The following is an 18672-nucleotide window of genomic DNA, read 5'->3' as shown; positions in this document are numbered from 1 at the left end:
GCTGAAATAAATTCTAGCACTTTTATTCAGAAGACATAGCTTATCTCACAACCCACCACAAGATGCTGGCAATACACCTGTGTATTACTGACATTAATATCTCCTACAAATGAAATGATTTGTATATTTTAGGACAATATTAGCAATGCTTCTTGCAAAGAGGATCTTGGCAAGTCAAAACAAAATCTACTGTTATTGTTGAATAACTGCCCTAAGAATTCATACAGCTAGTGTCTGATCTCAGCCCTCACTTATGCCTCACACACAGCAAATAACAGGTTGTCCATCCACCAGCCCTTACCCCCCCCCCCCCCCCCCCAGTGTCAACCAGTCAGATACTGTGCCCTGACAGCATGTGAGTACTGGAACATTTATGAAGCGACGCACGTGAAATACAGTGATCTTCTACAACTAAAAAGTTTCATTTACTCTACATGTGCTATCAAACCATGAATGTTCCGTTGCAGTATAGGAGTAATTAAACCAATGATAAGCTTTTGTGTTATTACTACAAGGCATTAGGGAGATGACAATTTGAGAGTTTTTGCTGTGGAATTTGGTGGTTCCACCAAAAAAGCATCAAAGTTTGCATCAGGGGCTGAATCTACATGTGATTCATGGGTTAGGGTGTATGTAGCTGATTCTCTGAAAGTCTCAAATCTCATTTTGACAGTTATTGTTTCCTGTATGTTTTTTCTCCAATGAGTGTGGTGGTGGCTTTAGATTTCAAATATGTTGGGATAGTGTAGAACATCAAGTAACACCCCTATCAGTTGCCGCAACCCCCAAGCCACCATCAAATGTGTTCTTGAAGACTTTGCTAGTGGAAGTTCGAACACTGAATATACCAAGATGCGTCATTGGAACAACCTTCCCACAACAAAAGTGAATGACACAGCAAATTGCAACGCTTATGTTCCTGATTCATATGCAGCTTTCTGCTATTTCTCATGGAGTTCTTGTCCTTTAAATGACACAGTGAAATCCCACAACAAAGCTTGTGATGTTTGTGACTTTATACATCATGTCAAGGCTCATTACATGAGCAGTTACACATGATGTTAACCCTGATGAACTTGAGTTTAATATATTTATTAACTGCAGCTTACCATTTTAGTTATTGTTGACTCAGTTCCACAGGCAAGACAGATAAAATGGCAAAACTATCCACAATTGTACAGGCACATAATTACCAGCTGTGTCAATTATGAAGAAATTAAAAGAATGTGTCAGCTTGTATCTAGATAGAATTTTGAACTGGTGTAAGCATTGCCAACTAACTTCAAACATTAGGATTAAAATAGTGTATTTCACAAAAATGAGAAACACAGTGTCCTATCGCTACTCTCATAAATTCTTGAGTGTAGCTATATGTGGAGATACCAATGGAATCAACCCATTGGTTCAGTTGTAGGTACAGCAGTCAGTCCATTGCTATGATACCAGAGAATCCATTGCTAGGATACCACAGAAATCCAATCATGCTATAAAGGCGATGCTTTCAAAACAACTGTGTGACTCACCTCAAAACATTGCTAAAGGGTGTGTGATGCATATTAAATAGGTCTAACCATAGATATTAATCTTTTACTTCACAGTGCTTTTCAAGGAACAGATGTAGATCTAGACATAGCAGCCACACTCATCTGTGAGCATTTACTCGGTGAAAAATGGTAAATGTTTACCATGGATATACACAATAAATGCAGAATTAAATTATTTCCTAAAAATGATTTTGCAACCTCATGAGCCCAGGCTTCCTATACAACAGGTCAAGTGGATACTACAGTTCCAACACCAGAAAAGCATAGCCACAATTTGGGATGAGAACATATTGTGCCAGGAACAAAGACCTTTACTGAACACAAAGGAACATCTGATAGTGAACTACAGACAGTATACCAGAATATTTCACTATGCACAGTTTCTTGTCTTTCGAAGTAGGTAGAGCTCTCTTTACCTTGCGAAAGATAATTAAGTCCAGGGAGTTATTTGTCTCTTGCTCTTACTTCTATTCAGTATTATGGTTTTTTAGAGAATAAGATTACTAGGAAAATTATTAACACAACGTTTAATTCTCCATCCACACTGTCTGCCTTGTATACCTATTGATAACATTTGCCCTGTAATTTCACTCTAATTCTGTGATGACAATACTTTCCTCCTATGATTTGAACACAACTGATCAATATTCATTTTACTGTGATGGCCAGATAGATCACTATCAGTTTTGCTCCCAAATCAGCCAAGTTCACAATGAGTGCAATAAGTTCTTTTGGGGAATTGTACTGTGTTACATTTCCCAAATGCAGACATTGGTGATTCTAGGTGTCCTTGGTTAGTAGCTTCTCACAAGTCGCAAAAGACGACTCACCAATTAAGTCTTCATGGTCTTACTAAAGCTGCCTACAGTTGCGTTATGAAATTTAAGATCATGATGGTGGCCTGTAAACTGTCAATGCAACAAGCTTATGTTTCCCAATTCACATTGCTGAAACAGTATTCAAAGACCTGTTCACCCCAACATTCATTAATCTGAAGGGGCTGAAACTTGACTAGTTTTTGGAAATATAACACTCACCCTTTCCTCTTACTTGTTCTACATGGCAGGACATTAGCTTTTACCCATCACATTGAATTTCTATGACTTCCATGTCACATTCAATTACAATAGTTAGCACTATACAGCTGCTGAAACTTCACCTGCACTTTTGTTTTTCTTGTATAAAAGAAGTACACTCTTTTTCTTAAGGAACAGACACACAAACCAGCTGTTTTATAGAATGTGTTACTAATCCTACTGCTTTTTAATATTTTTACTTAATAATAATGAACAATAATGTACATGTCAAACATCATGCTTAACATGAAATCACTTAAGGTGAACATTTCATTAACACTAGCAAAATATCGGTACAGGCAATGATGTACATGGTATTATACGTTTTACTGGTTAAAAAATTTCAGTTGGCATGAATTGCAAACTGTTTTCTAGTCTGTTGCGTCATTACATTTTTCATTAGACCTGAACTGTCAATGTTTTTTCCTAATGTTTCTCTAGCTGACCTTTGTGCATAAAATTGCTCAACAATCACCATCAACAAGGAAAAAAATTGTGACACTAACAGTGTGAAAAACTAGATTCCATCAACAAGTGCCATTCCATGTTGAGATGTGCTTTTACATTCTTTAAATAGGGCCAGTATCAGTAACAATGAGTTCCAAGCAGTAAAAGGGTTGTCATGCAATAGGAAGCACACAGCATAGATCAGCAAGTGAAACTAAAAATTCTGCAGGAAGCAGACCATGGTGTATTGAAAAACAGCACAATTGGCAGAAAGCTTAGACTCAGCAAATCTACATTATCCGCACTTCTTAAATGAAGAGTTCTCAATTCTGCTGCACTGGGTTCCAGGTGCAAATCAAAGTGACTTCACAGAGTTATGTATGAAGATGCAGAACTTTTACAGTGGTTCAGCTTCCAATGTATCTGAGTGGAACTATAATTTAGTCAACAACAAATGAGACTAGAGAAAATTTAGAAATTCAAAACAGACTTCAGTTGTTATTCTTGTTGCCTGTGTAAGTTCCAAAAGACAGGCCTAATTTCATGCTCAGTGATTGGCAATGAAATGAATAAAATTGATGAAGAAGGGGCAACCATCGGTTGCATGAATTTGACCAAGTGAGAGAAAAGATTGCTGTATCTTCTGCTAGCAATGCGGACAACGCTACGATTTCTTTACAACTCCTGCGAAGTCAAACCCACAAAATAAAAGGTGACATGTGGCATGGAAGGGCCAGCAGTAAACAATGTTTAACTGCTGTACTTGTCTGTAATTCATATGACATAGATAAACAACATTCTTGGGTCATCAGTAAATCTGAGAAATTGATATGTTTCAAGAACATGTAATTAATGCTTTACTTTGCACCTACTCTCACTATTGGAAAGCTTGGATTGACAGTTAATAATAAATGGTTTCTTTTGCTTTAATATTAACTAATGTAAATGTTCACTTTTTACTTAAAATACATTGAGTTGCCTTCTGCCTTTGAATCAAGGCATTACTGCTGCTATGAAGACATTGTATCGCAAGCCACTTGCGCAATCTGTATTGCTGAAAACTAGATGGAAACAACAATTTGGATAGCATTGGATGCAATACAAGCTGGGAATCAGTTCCATCAGTTTCCTCGTAACACTTACGGAAGTGTTTTAGCAATGCCTGGAGACAATATGTTGGCAAGTTAGATGGTAACAACAATATCACTTTGCCTGACAATGGAATATTTTGCAACACATTTCAAATACTGAACCTGATGTACAAACATTTCTGTCCGAGGTGCAAAATACATCACAAGAATGTGAGGAGGACAAGACCATTCTGCCTACCCACCATGAAGTGTTAAATGCCTTTGACAGTTTAGAAAGTTTTGCTTCAACATCTGACCTGATCATTCGTTTTACAGAAGTTCTTACAGCTGGCCATAATGTTAGCAAGCATTTTAGTTTCTTTCTGTGACAGCACAATGTGCTGAATGTTTGCCATTAGAAAATTATCTAAGAGTACAATTTTCAGGCAATTTTGTTCCTCTCTGTGACAGCACAACATACTAGATTTTTACTATTAGAAAATTATTGAAGTGTATAATTTTTTCAATTTACAGTACAGTATTTAATGCGAGGGTTTTAGTTTTCATTTTTGCCGTTTGTGTTGTTATTGCAAACCAATGTTATAAATGGGACTGATGTATGGTGTAATATTGCAAAGCTACTTTTTAATCTTCTGCAACAACAGAATAGTAGATATAGTAGTGTTTTCTCTGATAACATGCATAATATTGCTCTAGTCTATATATACTATATATGTTTAATATATAGAAGAAATAGAACTCCAAAAATAGAACTTTTTAAAAATAACTGCTGTATTTTGGTCCCTAAGGGTTATTGTTTGTTTTCCTTTCACATGGAGTAAGTAAAAATTTATACTGCTCAAAAAATTCTACAGTGAATAATAAAAACGTACCTTAAACTATCAGATGCATTTCTTAATGAAGCTGCCACCTGAAACATTACAAATAATTACTGGAGATTTAAAATTGATGAAACAGTAAACAAATAAAATTGTGTTACCACCCACTAACATCTGATTGTTCCAAACAATACTTGGAAATAATATTATCAAAGAGTGTGTGTGTGTGTGTGTGTGTGTGTGTGTGTGTGTGTGTGTGTGTGTGTGTGTGTGTGTGTGTGTGTGAGAGAGAGAGAGAGAGAGAGAGAGAGAGAGGTTTACGGGCTCTAAACAGCGTGGTCATCAGCGCCCAAACGCATAAAAAACAGGAACACATGCAGTGAAGGGACTAAGACGAACAGCGAACAAGGGGACAGACCTGACGCAGTTCCAAATCCTCACATACAGAGGCAAAACAAGAGGAGAAGGAACACACTAAAAAGGAAGGGAAACAAGGAAAAGAGAACAGAAACCGAAGGGAAACAAGGAGGTAATCGTGACTGGCAGACCTCTTACCTAAAACCTGGGTGAGCCAGTCACCCAGCAGCACATTAAAACCCTCTCCCTAAAATCAGAGGCAACAAATTGGACAGGACACAAAACCGCAAGACCTTAACTACAGTCGTTACATCCTCTTGTAAAATAGAGGGCAAATCCGGTGGCAAGGAAACCACCGCCCTCTGGTCAGAGAATAAAAGACAGTCAAGTAAAATGTGGCGGACAGTAATCTGGACGCCACAAGCACTGCAGATTGGGGGGTCCTCCCACCGGAGTAAAAAACCATGCGTTAAGGGACTGCCCGATGCAGAGGTGAGTGAGGAGAACCTCATCCCGCCTGCATGACTGGTAGGATGTACGCCATGGCCGCATGGTGGCCTTGACCAGACGCAGATTATTTTCACCGACTGCCAGCCACTCCTCTTCCCACTGACACAGAACGCGAAAATGCAGGAGGGAAGTAACAGCATGGAGGGGGACGGCACATGCAACAACGTGAGGGAGGGAACATGCATCTTTGGCAGCCACATCCGCCAGTTCGTTGCCCCTAATACCCACGTGCCCCGGCACCCAGCAGGAGGAAAACCTCCTTCCCCTGCCGTTGCAGGTGAAGTAGGGCATCATGGATGTTCTGGACGACCGTATCCGCTGGGTACAAGTGTTGCATGGTCTGAAGGGCACTCAGGGAGTCAGTACAGTTGAGGAACTTAAGACCGGGAACGCATCTCATCTGCTCCAATGCCCGCAAGATTGCAAACAATTCGGCATCGAAGATGGTAAACACCGCAGGAAGCCGTAACTTGACAACTCGATCAGGGAAAACAACAGCATAACCAACACAGTCCCCCTGTTTAGAGCCATCCGTAAATACTGGTACATGGTCGGGATGCTGGTTTAAAATATCATAAAATAAGGAGGTAAAAACAAACACAGGAGTGCAGCTCCTCCGGTACTCCGACAAGTCTAAAAGGACAATGGGCCTCTGGAGGAACCAGGGAGGCAGGCAAGTAAAACCTTGTTGTTGGGGGGCCACGCGCTCCACACCAAGGGACTCAAGCAAATGCTTGGCACGGATCCCAAATGTTTTCGTTGCCCTGGGACGACTGGAAAAGAGATGTTCCATAGGCGGTCGGGCAATGGTAGGGTACGCAGGGGAGGTAGGACAGGCAAGGAATTGACACACCCGTCACACCATGAGGAGTTTCCGCAGGATGGCAAGCGGCGGTTCCGCTGCCTCAGCACATAGGCTGGGGATGGGACTGGTACGGAAGGCACCAGTGGCCAGCCTGATACCCTCATGGTGTACTGCGTCAAGAATCTTCAGATACGAAGGCCTTGCTGACCCATACACGGTGCAACCATAGTCAAGACGCGATCGGACGAAAGCCCTATAAAACTGCAGCAGACGCGCCCGATCTGCTCCCCAGGACTGATGGGCTCAGACACTTCAAAATATTCAGTGCCTTCAGGGCCCGCACCTTGAGGTCTTTAAGGTGAGGCAACCATGACAACTTGGAATCAAAAGTGAGGCCCAGGAAATGCACAGTGTCGCTAAAAGGAAGAACGGTGTCCCTCAGATGCAATTCAGGGGAGGTAAAAAGACGTCGAGAACGATTAAAATGAACACACACACATTTGTCTGCAGAAAAGGTAAAACCCGTCTTCGCAGTCCATGCCTCTAATCGCTGTATCGTAAGCTGCAACTGCCGACTAGCAGTGACAAGACTGGAGGAAGAACAGAAAACAGCAAAATCATCCACAAACAAGGAGCATTGGGCAGGACTCCGGATAGTGGACGTGATACTGTTAATGGCAACGGCAAAGAGGGTGACACTTAAAATGCTTCCCTGAGGAACACCATTCTCCTGCACATACAAATCAGACAGCACATTACCAACCCTATATCGAAAGAGGCGGTGGTAAAGAAAGTTTGAAGATGGGGAGACGGCCACAAAAGCCCCACTCATGGAGTTGATTGAGGATATGGTGGCGCCAAGTAGTGTCATACACCTTATGAATGTCAAAGAATACACCTAGACAATGCTGGTTACGCAGGAAGGCCTGCTGGATGGCCGCCTCAAGCAAGGTCAAGTTATCTATAGTTGAACGACATCTCCGAAAGCCACACAGAGGGGCTAAGGAGCTGCATGGTCTCGAGCAGCCAAACCAGGCAACAGTTGACCATGCGTTCCAACGTCTTCCCAACACAGCTCGTCAAAGCAATACTCCGGTAACTACTGGGATGCGTTCGGTCCTTCCCCGGTTTGAGGAGAGGAATCAAAATCGCCTCCCACCACGAGTCAGGGTACGTGCCGGATAACCATATCATATTAAAACAATTCAGGAGAACTTCCTTGGAAGGCAGTAACAAGTGCTGCAGCATGCTGTACCGGATTTGATCATGACCAGGCGCAGTATCATGAGCCACAGACAGCGCCGAATCCAGTTCCCACATTGTGAAGGGGCAGTTGTAGGGCTCAGAATTTGGAGGCCGGAAGTCCAAGTGACCCCTCTTGATGGCAGTGCGGTAGCAGCAGAAATCTGGATCACAGTTAATAGTGGCGGTAGATGCCGCAAAATGCATGGCCAGTGTCTGGGCAATGTCTCTCGGCGCCGTGAGAAGACTTCCCTGATGCAGCAATGCCGTGACAGGTAGTTGGCTGCCTTTCCCGGAAATCCTCCTGATGGCTTCCCATACTTTCGTAGAATTAGTGGAGCGGGAGATGGAGTTCAAGAACGATTGCCATGACCGTCGTTTGCTCTCTTTAATCACGTGCCGTGCTTTGGCCCTTGCCACCCGAAAGGCCACAAGATTGTCAGCTGAGGGACGGTACTTTAAGCGGCGCAGAGCTGCACGGCGGGCTCGGATGGCTGAGCGGCACTCAGTGGTCCACCAAGGGACAGGACGCCTCTTGGGATGACCGGATGACTGTGGGATTGACAATTCAGCAGCATGGGAGATCACGGCTGTAACATGGTCTACCCATTCGTGGACGCTGGCACGGTGTTCCAAAACAGCCAGTTGGCTGAAAAGTGTCCAGTCAGCTCAGCAGAGGTGCCACCGGGGCGGCACTGGTAATGCCATAGCCTCATCCAGGAGGCGAATCCAAAGGGGGAAGTGGTCACTAGAATGGAGGTCAGCAGCAACCTCCCACAGAGCAGAATCCGTGAGTGCTGGAAAGCGAAAGGAAAGGTCAATAGCTGATGACGACCCAGAAGCAGTGCAGAAATGAGTGGGAGCACCAGAGTTGAGGATGCACAGTTCTTCAGACATCATGAGGCTTTCCAGAATGCGACCCCTGGGGCAATAAGTCGAAGAGCCCCATAAGACATTATGAGCATTGAAGTCCCCCAGAAGAAGAAATGGGTGGGGGAGTTGGCTAATAAGGTCTGCGAGAGCCTCAGAGTCTATCGCATCCTGAGGTGGTAAGTAAAGTGAACAGACTGTGAGCCTCCGACCCACAAGAAGGTCAACTGCAACTGCTTGCAAGTCTGTAACGAGAGGGAGCTCAGATGAGGGGTGCATGTCATAGACAAAAACCGCAACAGCACCCTTTGCCCTTTCCCCAGTCAGATCATCTTTCCGATAGACGGTATAGCCCCGTAAAGAAGGAGCATCAGTGGCCTGAAAATGTGTCTCTTGGAGACATAATCACGAAGGGCACTCTCGTACAAGGAGTTGTAATTCGGCCACATGCGTCCTGAACCCACTCAGGTTCCACTGTAATATGGGAGCCAGTGATCAGGGAGGCTGAACTCTCACCCTGCCTCTGTGCTTTGGAGGAGAGCCCGTACTGGCCAGAGATTTATTCCTGGGGCGAGAAGATCGCTCCCGGTCGACGTCAATGTCCATCAGCTCCGATGACGACCCACTGGGAGATGTCAGTGCGATGGCCTCATCATTGAACCGACCCTGACTAGTCTCCTCAGGTGGCAAAACCTTCAGCTTCGGCGTCTTTGTCTTGGGGGGCTTAGAATGCAGAGCCTTGTCAACAGGTGGAGCATTACTCGCCTGGGCAGAAGGCCCCATATGGGGAGAGGGAGGAAGTATCCCAATGTCAGAAACCACAGCCTTGTCCGACGTTGCGGGGAGAGCCGCAGGTTGCAAAACAACCACAGCAGCACAAGTGCACTGGCAAACGCAGGTATTAGTGCTAACACTAGCAACCTCCATTTGCGTAGCAACAGTGGCCATTTGCACCGGTTTCTTCTGAGCGGAAGCTAAAGATGTTGTAAACACAGGAGGTTGCATGGCCTTAAAGAGCTTCTTGGCCTCACCATAGGGGATGCGCTTAGATGTTTTAATCTCCTGTACCTTCCGTTCGTCGAGATAGATGGGGCAGACCCGGCTCCAGACAGGGTGACTCCCAGAGCAATTCACGCACTTCACAGGCGATGAACAATCAGTTCCTTCATGGGCAGGCTGACCACATTTACCACAAGTGGCTATCCCATTGCACCCCAACGTAGTATGCCCAAAGCGCTGACATGTAAAACAGCACATTGGGTTGGGGAAATATGGCCTTACTGGCAAATGTAAGAACCCCGCTTTAACATGCTCTGGGAGTCGTGGGCAACTGAACGTGAGAATAAACGAGTCGGATTTGACTAGGTCCCCAGCGACTCTTTTCATAATATGCTGCATGTCAACAATACCTTCATCAGCCCATTCAGATTTTAACTCGTCTGTGGGGATATCCACCAAGTCCCTACATGTCACAACACCCTTACTGTAGTTCAGAGTGGAGTGGAGCTCGGTCTCGATAGCGTACTCACCGAGACAGGTTGCTTTCCGAGGAGAAGCGACTTGACGGGAATTAGATGTCTCAACTAACAGAGTCCCATTGCGCAGTCGCTTCACAGATTTAAATGTTCCTGCAATTCCCTCAAGACCCTTGTGGATGTAAAAGGGAGAAACCCTCTCAAAGCTACCCTCCGTCATTTAATAATCAAAAACACATTCTGATTATCAGCATGTGCTCTGTTACGACAGTCTGATAAACCTCGATCAACACTAGGCACTGGAGGACTCGCAGCACGAAGTTGCTTCTTCGATGGGGTGTGTTTTCCTACCAGTGGCCCACCCAAGCCACTGGTAGGGAGAAATGTAGAGGTCGAAGGGTCCATTGCGGTCCCACGAGCAGCTAGGGAACTAAAGGTCCGCTCAGACAGAGCCCCGCGTGCCTGAGTAAGCCTTATACAACTGGGGTGCGGCAGGTGCCTGCGACTGTTCCACCTCAACAGCCATGCATCTCATAGGTGCGGAGCACACCGGAAGATTGAGGGTTTTTTATAGAGGTTGGCCTTCCTCGCAATCCAGGCGGTCAAGCCAAGATTACCATTCCCCGCAGCACACAACATTCCACCGCCGCGCCATACGGTGGTCGCTGAAGCATGTCCGGGGGTTACGGTCACAGGAGACTGGCGGCACTGACCAGTCCCCAGCTCAGGACCCCGGGGTCGCCAAGCCTGTACTCAGCAAATGAATGCTGAGCCCCTGGGGGCAGTATTATCAAAGAGAGACTACATAACTGTACCAGTTACCGAATAAAATTATAAGTAAAATTAACACTTCATTTCAGCACTTGAGTTTCAGCTGTGTAAATAACTATAAAACATTGATTCATTTGAAATCAAATTTCCTACTTGATACTTCAAAATTTAAAGCCTGAAACATCTTTAACGTGCCATGCACATACAGTAAGGCGAAGTACCAGAGAAAAACGTAAAAAAAATCGTCCGATTTTTATTGATGAAACTGGTAAAGAAATGAACTGAAAACATTTCTATCTGAACTGCTATTAAATGTATTTTTTCACAACGGCAGCATTGAATATTATGCCATTCTCTTGAGATAGCTAACTGCATGGAACATCAAATTCGTTAAATGTCACATCAGTTTCATCCACAGAGGAAACTAAGGAGTACAGCATGACATGAAAGCGATAGGAATTTTTACATGAAGTGCTGTTATTTTATAGGCATATAAATGACAAATATTCATATATTATCATAAATAGGAAATAAACAACAAGGTCAACATGAGGATGGTGTCCTCTTCAAATGAATGAATGTGCTTTCATACATTTCATAGGAGGGGAGGGGTTAATACAACTGCAGATAAATTCACGTGCCGAATTATGAAGAGCCAGTATACAATGAATACATATGAAGAAGCAATCAGAATGTGGACAACTACAATAGCAGTAAAACAGGTCTGTTACTGGAGCCTAGCAGAAGACCTTTAACATCATGGATAATCCAAAAATTCAGTCATCAAACCCAGAGATGACACCTAATGAGAAATGTGTCGGATTAAACAAACTATTTCATATTAACAGTAAAGACTGAGTCATCTCTGACAGCAAGTTGAATTAAGGTAACTAAATCAGTCAATTGTTTTTTAAAAAGTAACAACTGCACTGAAAATGAGTAACAACAAAGATAAAAGTAATGTATTGTGAATTGTAAACAGAAACCATTTCTTGGTGGTGGTCATGATTTGTTATTCAAATTATGTAATTTAATGAAGCAAGACTTCCATGATATTAATTAGGAATTATATAGATTGGCTCAAAACTACAAGTAGCATTGTGTAGTTTTGTAATTTCCTGGTGGATTGTAATGACACTGTAATATTTGCCTTGTACATGCTGAACGAATAAATAAATAAATCAGGAATATGATCAGTACAGCAAGGAATGTTGCAACACATGAAATGAAATGTAGACATAAATAGAAATAACAAAAGGTTTCGAGATAGATGCAAAGGAAACTATCCAGAGGAAAAAAAAAAATCATTTTTCAACAGGATGGAGCATCACCACACTGCCACCTGCATGAAAGAGCACTTCGTAACAATAAGCTGCCTTATTGAGGTATCAGCCATAAGGGGCATACACGTCTCACATTCAGCTGCTGGCCTTGAAATTTGTCTGATCTTGCTGTATGTCATTTTTTCGGGGTTTGTGGAAGGCTCCATCCATTTGTCTTGCCATGCAACAACTTAAGGTTCACTAAAAAAACAACTTTGCGCACAAGATCTCCTAATGTGCTTCTATAAGTATGAGACAAGTCTATTGCCTCGACGTCTGTTGCGTGTCCAGTGGAGGGGACACTGAATGTTTGTCAAAGGTGAATGGAAACATTGAACTTACACCAAATTGTGAAACATACCACATACATGCATGCATATAGAAGATGTTGTTGTTGTTGTCATCGTCGTCGTCGTTGTCGTCGTCATCGTCATCTTCAGTCCTGAGACTGGTTTGATGCAGCTCTCCATCCCTACTCTATCCTGTGCAAGTTTCTTCATCTCCCAGTACCTCCTCCAACCTACATCACTCTGAATCTGCTTAGCGTATTCATCTCTTGGCCTCCCTCTACGATTTTTACCCTCCAGGCTGCCCTCCAATACTAAATTGGTGATCCCTTGATGCCTCAGAACATGTCCTACCAACCGATCCCTTCTTCTAGTCTAGTTGTGCCACAAACTTCTCTTCTCCCCAATTCTATTCAATACCTCCTCATTAGTTATGTGCTCTACCCATCTAATCTTCAGCATTCTTCTGTAGAACCACATTTCGAAAGCTTCTATTCTCTTCTTGTCCAAACTATTTATCGTCCACGTTTCACTTCCATACATGGCTACACTCCATACAAATACTTTCAGGAACGATTTCCTGACACGTACATCTATAATCTATGTTAACAAATTTCTCTTCTTCAGAAACGCTTTCCTTGCCATTGCCAGTCTACATTTTATATCCTCTCTACTTCGACCATCATCAGTTATTTTGATCCCCAAATAGCAAAACTCCTTTACTACTTTAAGTCTCATTTCCTAATCTAATTCCCTCAGCATCACCCGACTTAATTCGACTACATTCCATTATCCTCATTTTGCTTTTGTTAATGTTCATCTTATATCCTCCTTTCAAGACACTATCCCTTCCGTTCAACTGCCCTTCCACGTTTTGCTGTCTCTGACAGAATTACAATGTCATCGGCGAACCTCAATGTTTTTATTTCTTCTCCATGGATTTTAATACCTACTCCGAATTTTTCTTTTGTTTCCTTTACTGCTTGCTCAATATACAGATTGAATAACATCGGGGAGAGGCTACAACCCTGTCTCACTCCCTTCCCTACCGCTGCTTCCCTTTCATGCCCCTCGACTCTTATAACTGCCATCTGGTTTCTGTACAAATTGTAAATACCTTTTGCTCCCTGTATTTTACCCCTGCCACCTTCAGAATTTGAAAGAGTATTCCAGTCAATATTGTCAACAGCTTTCTCTAAGTCTACAAATGCTAGAAATGTAGGTTTGCCTTTCCTTAATCTATTTTCTAAGATTAGTCGTAGGGTCAGTATTGCCTCACGTGTTCCAACATTTCTGCGGAATCCAAACTGATCTTCGCCAAGGTCGGCTTCTACCAGTTTTTCCATTCATCTGTAAGGAATTCACTTTAGTATTTTGAAGCTGTGACTTATTAAACTCTGTACAGTCTCTGGTTCTTTCAGTTTATCCAGGTCCCATCTCCTTAAATTACCACGTTTTTGCAGTTTCTTCAGTTTTAATCTACAGTTTATAACTAATAGATTGTGGTCAGAGTCCACATCTGCCCCTGGAAATGTCCTACAGTTTAAAACCTGGTTCCTAATCTCTGTCTTACCATTATATGATCTATCTGATACCTTCGAGTATCTCCAGGATTCTTCTATGTATACAACGTTCTTTCATGATGCTTGAACCAAGTGGTAGCTATGATTAAGTTATGCTCTGTGCAAAACTCTACCAGGCGGCTGCCTCTTTCATTTCTTAGCCCCAATCCATATTCACCTACTATGTTTCCCTCTCTTCCTTTTCCTACTCTCAAATTCCAGTCACCCATGACTATTAAACTTTCGTCTCCCTTCACTACTTGAATAATTTCTTTTATCTCATCATACATTTCTTCAATGTCTTCATCGTATGCAGAGCTAGTTGGCATATAAACTTTTACTACTGTAGTAGGCGTGGGCTTCATGTCTATCTTGGGCACAATAATGTGTTCACTATGCTGTTTGTAGCAGCTTACCCGCACTATTTTTTTATTCATTATTAAACCTACTCCTGCATTACCCCTATTTGATGCTGTGTTTATAACCCTGTATTCACCTGACCAAAAGTCATGTTCCTCCTGCCACCGAACTGCACTAATTCCCACTATATCTAACTTTAACCTATCCATTTCCCTTTTTAAATTTTCTAATCTACCTACCCGATTAAGGGATCTGACATTCCACACTCCGATCCGCAGAACGCCAGTTTTCTTCTCCTGATAACAATGCCCTCTTGAGTAGTCCCTGCCCCGAGATCCGAATGGGGGACAATTTTACCGCCGGAATATGTTACCCAAGAGGACGCCACAATCATTTAACCATACAGTAAAGCTTCAAGACCTCGGGAAAAATTACGGCTGTAGTTTCCCCTTCCTTTCAGCTGGATAGAAGATGTACTCTTGATAAATTGAATGGTTCTTCTGGAAATAAAAGCTTTATAGCGATACATCTAAACATAAATTTATCCTGCATTTATATCTTTGTGTCCAGGATATAGCCTTTTGGAACCTACACAGGTTCTGGTTACACAGCTATCACTTCCCTTTCAGTAGAATAGGGTAATCTTAGTCTGTTTTCATGTGCTGAAAGCATTTCTTAATTTTTTTATTTTCTTTGTATATCTGATTTCTCTTTCAGTGTGAAATCATACTAGCCTATATCCTGGCCAGAAAGAGGGTGTGAAGGTTATTCATTCATTGGTTCACTTTTTCATTCATTCTTAGATCCACACATTGTGTTCTACAAATCATATTGTCTCGAGGGTTGCAGAATGTGACACATCGCATATTAAAAAGTAGAAGCTGCTATTGCTGACTACTTCTGTAAGGTCTACTGACAATCAGATTACCCTGACTATTGCTAATCTCCTCACACTGATAATTATGGGACGTTTCCAGATTGCATCATCATCATCATCATCATCATCATCATCATCTCATACATAAACATTTAAGAGATCGTATCTAAATTTAAAATTTTCTTATTCCTACATCCTTCCCAATTTCTTTAAATGCACAATGTGATCAAAAATATCCAAACACCCCCAAAAACATAGGTTTATCATATTAGGTGCATTGTGCTGCTTTCTACTGCCAGGTACTCCATATCAGCAAACTCTGTAGTTATTAGACATTATGAGAGAGCAGAATGCGGCACTCTGCGGAACCCACAGACTTCGAACTTGGTCAGGTGATTGGGTATCACTTGTGTCGTGTGTGTATGCCAGATTTCCACACACCTAAACAATCCTAGGTCCACTGTTTTCGATGTGATAGTGAAGTGGAAACGTGAAGGGAGATGTACAGCACAGAAGCGTACAGGCTGACCTCGTTTGGTGACTGACAGAAACTGTCGACACTTGAAGAGGGTCGTAATGAGTAACAGGGAGACATCTATACAGACCATTACACAGGAATTCTGGACTACTTCATTATTCACTGCAGTTATTATGATTGTTAGGTGGGAGGTGAAAAAACTTATATTTCACCATCCAGCACCTGCCCATAAGCCACACATGATGCAGGTAAATTTAAAATGACACCTCGCTTGGTGTAAGTAGCGACAACATTGGACAATTGAACAATGGAAAATCGTTGTGTGGAGTCAAGAATTATGGTACACAATGTGGTGACTTGATGGTATGGCAAATACCTGGTGAACATCATCTACCAGTGTGTGTAGTGCCAACAGTAAAATTCGGAGGTGGTTCTGGTGTTATGGTAGCATAATGTTCTTCGTGGAGGGGGCTTGCACCCCTTGTTGTTTTGCATGGCGCTATCACAGCACAGGCCTACATTGATGTTTTAAGCACCTACTTGCTTCCCACCGTTGAAGAGCAATTTGGGGATGGCAATTGCATCTTTCAACATGATCAAGCACCTGTTCATAACGCATGGCCTGTGGTGGAGTTGTTATACGACAATAACATCCCTGTAACAGACTGGCCTGCATAGAGAACTGACCTGAATCCTTTAGAATACCTTTGGGATGTTTTGGAACGCTGACTTCATGCCATGCATCACCGACTGACATCGATACCTCTCCTCAGTGCAACACTCTTAAGAATGGGCTGCCATTCCCCAAGAAACATCCAGCACCTTGTTGAATGTATGCTTGCAAGAGTAGAAGCTGTCACCAAGGATAAGGATGGACCAACACCATATTCAATTCCTGGATTACCGATGGGAGGCGCCACGAACTTTTAAGCCATTTTCAACCAGGTGTCTGGATACTTTTGATCACATGGTGTATGTCCTCTGTGGTCTCTCTTGTGGTCTTCCAAATATTTATATCCATTTCCGTTTTCCACGTGTTGCTATTTAAGTATGTTTCATTGTCTTTCTAGACTCTTTTTCGATTTATTATGTTATCTTGTGACAGTCCAACTTCTTCTGTACCTATGACCCATTTTGAACTGTTTTTTCTAGTGATTGCTACCTCAAAGATCTGCCTTGTGAACCTGTCGTCGGTCATCCTGTGATGCATCCACAGAATTTCATCCCTCTATATCTAAAGGTGTCCGTTATTGTTTCTGTCTATCTATAGATCTCTCCTAAGGGTCTCTTTATCCAAATTCATTCACAGAAAACTGGTCCAAATATTGTCCTGAGAATTTTTCTTTCCTGCTTCTCAGTCAAGTCATTTTTGTGTGACCATGAATTACAATACTTTCTGCAGCAGAGGGTTATTAGAGTAGTAGTTTTGCATTGACAAAAACAGATTTTCTGTTACAATGACTCCGCATCAGCTGAGAAGCTTTTGAGCCAGAAACTTCTGTAGTTAGTTTGACAATAAGCAAGGATCTCATGATTTCAGCTGCAAAACGTGTGGACAAATGATGGCAGGATAATGGTGAAGACCTAAAATAGGAATAATCAGTCTGCAATGCAGGTCAGCTCGATTGTCTCGACTTTAGAACCCAAAAATTTTGTCAACTCTTGTTGCCTCTAATTTTGTGTGTTTACTTTCATGTCCTTTTTTTGCAAAGAAACAATTTGTTTTACTAATATTATACTTAAAACAGTTTCCCCTCTTATTATTCTCTATTTGTCTAGGATTACTTTTAGTACTACTTTTCTGCTCAATTATCATACCTCTAACATCAATACTATTCATTAATTCACTATTACTTCAAAACGCTCATAAGACTGATTCAAATGATAATTTACTGTCTTATTTCTACTTTAATAATTTATCATCATATTACTCTGGTTACTAATCACTAGGACCAATAATAAGACACTGCTTTCATTCAGTTTATCTCACTTTCAGTAGTGCTGTGCATAGATTATTCCAACTTTGTTCAGTAACTTTCTCCTCCTGTCTTCAGTTGACAATTCACTGACCAGTGCAAAGCCTGCTGGCCTTTGCCACAAAACCTCCCTCCTCCAGGAGATATCTTCCACTTTCACTTCAAGGAACCTTGCTCCCCTACCACAATGCAGTCTGGTATGCTTTGTTCACCGGCCTAAAGTCACTACTACTTCATACTACACACGCTAATGTTCTATCTCTGCCACCTCTTCATAACAAAGTCTGTCACATATTTCAAGACATGGACGTACATATGATACTTCCGTCAGAGATGTGGCTCAAACAAAGTACGTCCAGAAGTTCCATAAATTGAGAAGACTACATCTTTTTAAGAAGCAACAGATGTAACTGACAACTGGGTGGAGTAGGGGCATACACATGCTCCGATTTATCACATAATGTGCTACACACATCCAATAATCATGAAGATAAACAAGAGGAATATGTTCAGAGAGATTACATCCATTAACAGAAAGTCACCAATGTGCGTCCTCTACAAACGTCCTGAAGTAGCCAGGTTTGGCTGCTTTAAATTGCACTTTGAACCGAAATGTGAGCATATAATTATGCGCCACTCAGGTCTTCCCCTTTTCACAGAATTCTTAGCTGGTGAAGGCTTCTTAAATTTCCTTTCCATGGAACTCACTATATCAGAAAACTATCTTGTACATTTACAAACCCTTTTATACCTGCCACTGTTATTGTCATCGTCACTACTCTTACCACCACAATCATTAGTGGC

General features: G+C 42.2%; 1 protein-coding gene across 4 annotated transcripts in view; it reads right to left on the bottom strand.

Moving 5' to 3' along the window:
* Positions 1 to 18672, bottom strand: part of LOC126213370 (zinc finger protein ZFP2-like) — a 224982-nt gene that overhangs the window by 167473 nt on the left and 38837 nt on the right. For all 4 annotated transcript variants that reach the window (XM_049941072.1, XM_049941071.1, XM_049941069.1 and 1 more), the window contains exon 5: positions 5031 to 5068. In XM_049941072.1, coding sequence (XP_049797029.1) covers positions 5031 to 5068 — 38 coding nt within the window. The remainder of the gene's footprint in view (positions 1 to 5030; positions 5069 to 18672) is intronic.

Source organism: Schistocerca nitens, chromosome 11 (assembly GCF_023898315.1).
Source record: "Schistocerca nitens isolate TAMUIC-IGC-003100 chromosome 11, iqSchNite1.1, whole genome shotgun sequence".
Lineage (NCBI taxonomy): Eukaryota > Metazoa > Arthropoda > Insecta > Orthoptera > Acrididae > Schistocerca > Schistocerca nitens.
This window is presented reverse-complemented; position numbering and strand designations above follow the sequence as displayed.